Consider the following 1823-nt stretch of genomic DNA (forward strand, 5'->3'; position numbering starts at 1 on the left):
GTGAAGGTGCAAATGAGAGGTTGAAAGGGTGCAAACTGCAGCTCCAGGCCATGTTTCATTCCTTGCAGAACTTTCTAACAGTATCAGGAATGGTGTAGTTCATACTTATTGCAGTGTTATTAATTCGTGTCAGTTTTAGCACTGCTTTTAGTGCTTCCTTTATCTGTATGCCTACGCCACATTTCACACACATGCTTAAACGCTTCCCTAAAAATAGGAGGTTTAAACAGTGCAGACTGTGTTAGGGAAAGGTGTGAGCTCAGGAAAAGGCAAGAAAGAGCATCCTAGAGGTTCCTGAGAAAAACAACAGGCTTGCTTTTGTTTCCAAGGAGACAAAAAGCCAACCTCTCTGGGCACAGCTCCTTTTAACTCCTTGGGAACTTCAGGAGATGCTGTGTACATTTGTACACCACCGTGTACTGCTGAGCTTACAGGCTGCAGGAAGGGATGCAGTGCCAGATTCCCAGCATCAAGAGCTCTGATTTTCTAGCTGGGAAATGCTCATTTTGCCCCTGTATCTCCCTGGGTGAGGAGCACTGCTTTTCCTCTATGCACTGTCAGCTGTAATTGAGATGAAACTCTTTCTTTACAGCTGGTGGCAGCTCTGTGCTGGGAAGTTTCATCATTGATGACACCGGCGTCGCAAGTGCCAACTGCAGAAGTTGGCACTCAGCATCCTTCTGCTCCCACACGCTGCAAGTGCTATGCAGTACATCCCATTTCCTGCTCAAGGACACACATTCCCACTGATGCTGGTCATCATCCCCTGCCATTGATCTCACTGTTCATATCTTGAAGGCAATGTCCATACCTGGTACCAGGAATAGGCCCGGTCGGATGGGTCAATGAGGATGGTGATGATCTTGGCCTTGGGGATGAGGGAAGCAGCTCGCTTAGGAGCTTCCTCAGAATGGAAATAGTTGGCACTTTTCTCAAAGAGGAGGTCAGTGGTGATATTGGAAGGAGTGGGGAAGAAATCCATGTACCTGGTGGGGGAAGAAACTTGTTAGAATTAGCAGTAGCACAAAGGGGTCATATCCCTGTGCTTCCCATTTCATGGCAGGTGAAAAGGTGAGTTTTCAGACATAATTCTCAAGAAGCAAAATTGAATTTCTTAGCTCACTCCAGACTGGAGTAAAGGGAACACATCTTGGCTCTTACATGGTAATAGCTAAAGCCTCCATGAAGTCAGGTAATTAGGTTTTTCCTTTGATGGATGGGATTTTTGCTAATATCCCTCAGTGTCAGAGGGATATCTTTCACCAGTTTGGACTGAGTTCAGGTTTAGCTGAAGAAAAAGAATGGGAAAAGCTTCAAAATGTCAACCATTTAATTCTAACATCGTTGAAGTACTTCATTCTGGAACTGACAAATCCTTGCTTTTGGATGCTTTCAGAATGCAGGATCTGAATTTTGGCTTTGAATGGGCTTTTCCATCTAGAATGGATTGGAGGTACAAGTAAGACAGAAGGTTCAACTGAGTGGGTGAAGAATTCAAATGGAGCAAAAGGTGAATTTATTTTGGAGGCATTTTTTCATTCCTTTGGTTCTCCTGAGCCCTCTGGGAACTTCCAGTTTTTGTGGCACTTGCTGTTTTTTTGTCCTCTCTAAAGGAACGAAGCATGAGGGTCTCACCCTGTGCACAGGGCTGTGGAACCAGCAGGGCAATTTCAGTGAAGGGTGAGAGAAGAGGTGTCCAAGAGACCAACCTCTTCCTCTACACATTCCGCAAAGGTGTGCAGAGGAGAGACCCCATCACCTCTCCTTCTCCTCCAAGGCAATTACACCATGTGCTCTATGCTATCCATGGGTCATCTCTTTCC

The 1823-nt window shown here is 45.6% G+C and overlaps 1 protein-coding gene across 1 annotated transcript in view; it reads right to left on the minus strand.

Annotated features, from left to right (window-relative positions):
- The window catches only part of NDST4 (N-deacetylase/N-sulfotransferase (heparan glucosaminyl) 4), a 70875-nt gene that overhangs the window by 7686 nt on the left and 61366 nt on the right, over nt 1-1823 (minus strand). The window contains exon 9 of the mRNA XM_009075994.1: nt 812-986. Coding sequence (XP_009074242.1) covers nt 812-986 — 175 coding nt within the window. The remainder of the gene's footprint in view (nt 1-811; nt 987-1823) is intronic.

Source organism: Acanthisitta chloris, unplaced genomic scaffold, assembly GCF_000695815.1.
Source record: "Acanthisitta chloris isolate BGI_N310 unplaced genomic scaffold, ASM69581v1 scaffold21625, whole genome shotgun sequence".
NCBI classification, from domain to species: Eukaryota; Metazoa; Chordata; class Aves; order Passeriformes; family Acanthisittidae; genus Acanthisitta; species Acanthisitta chloris.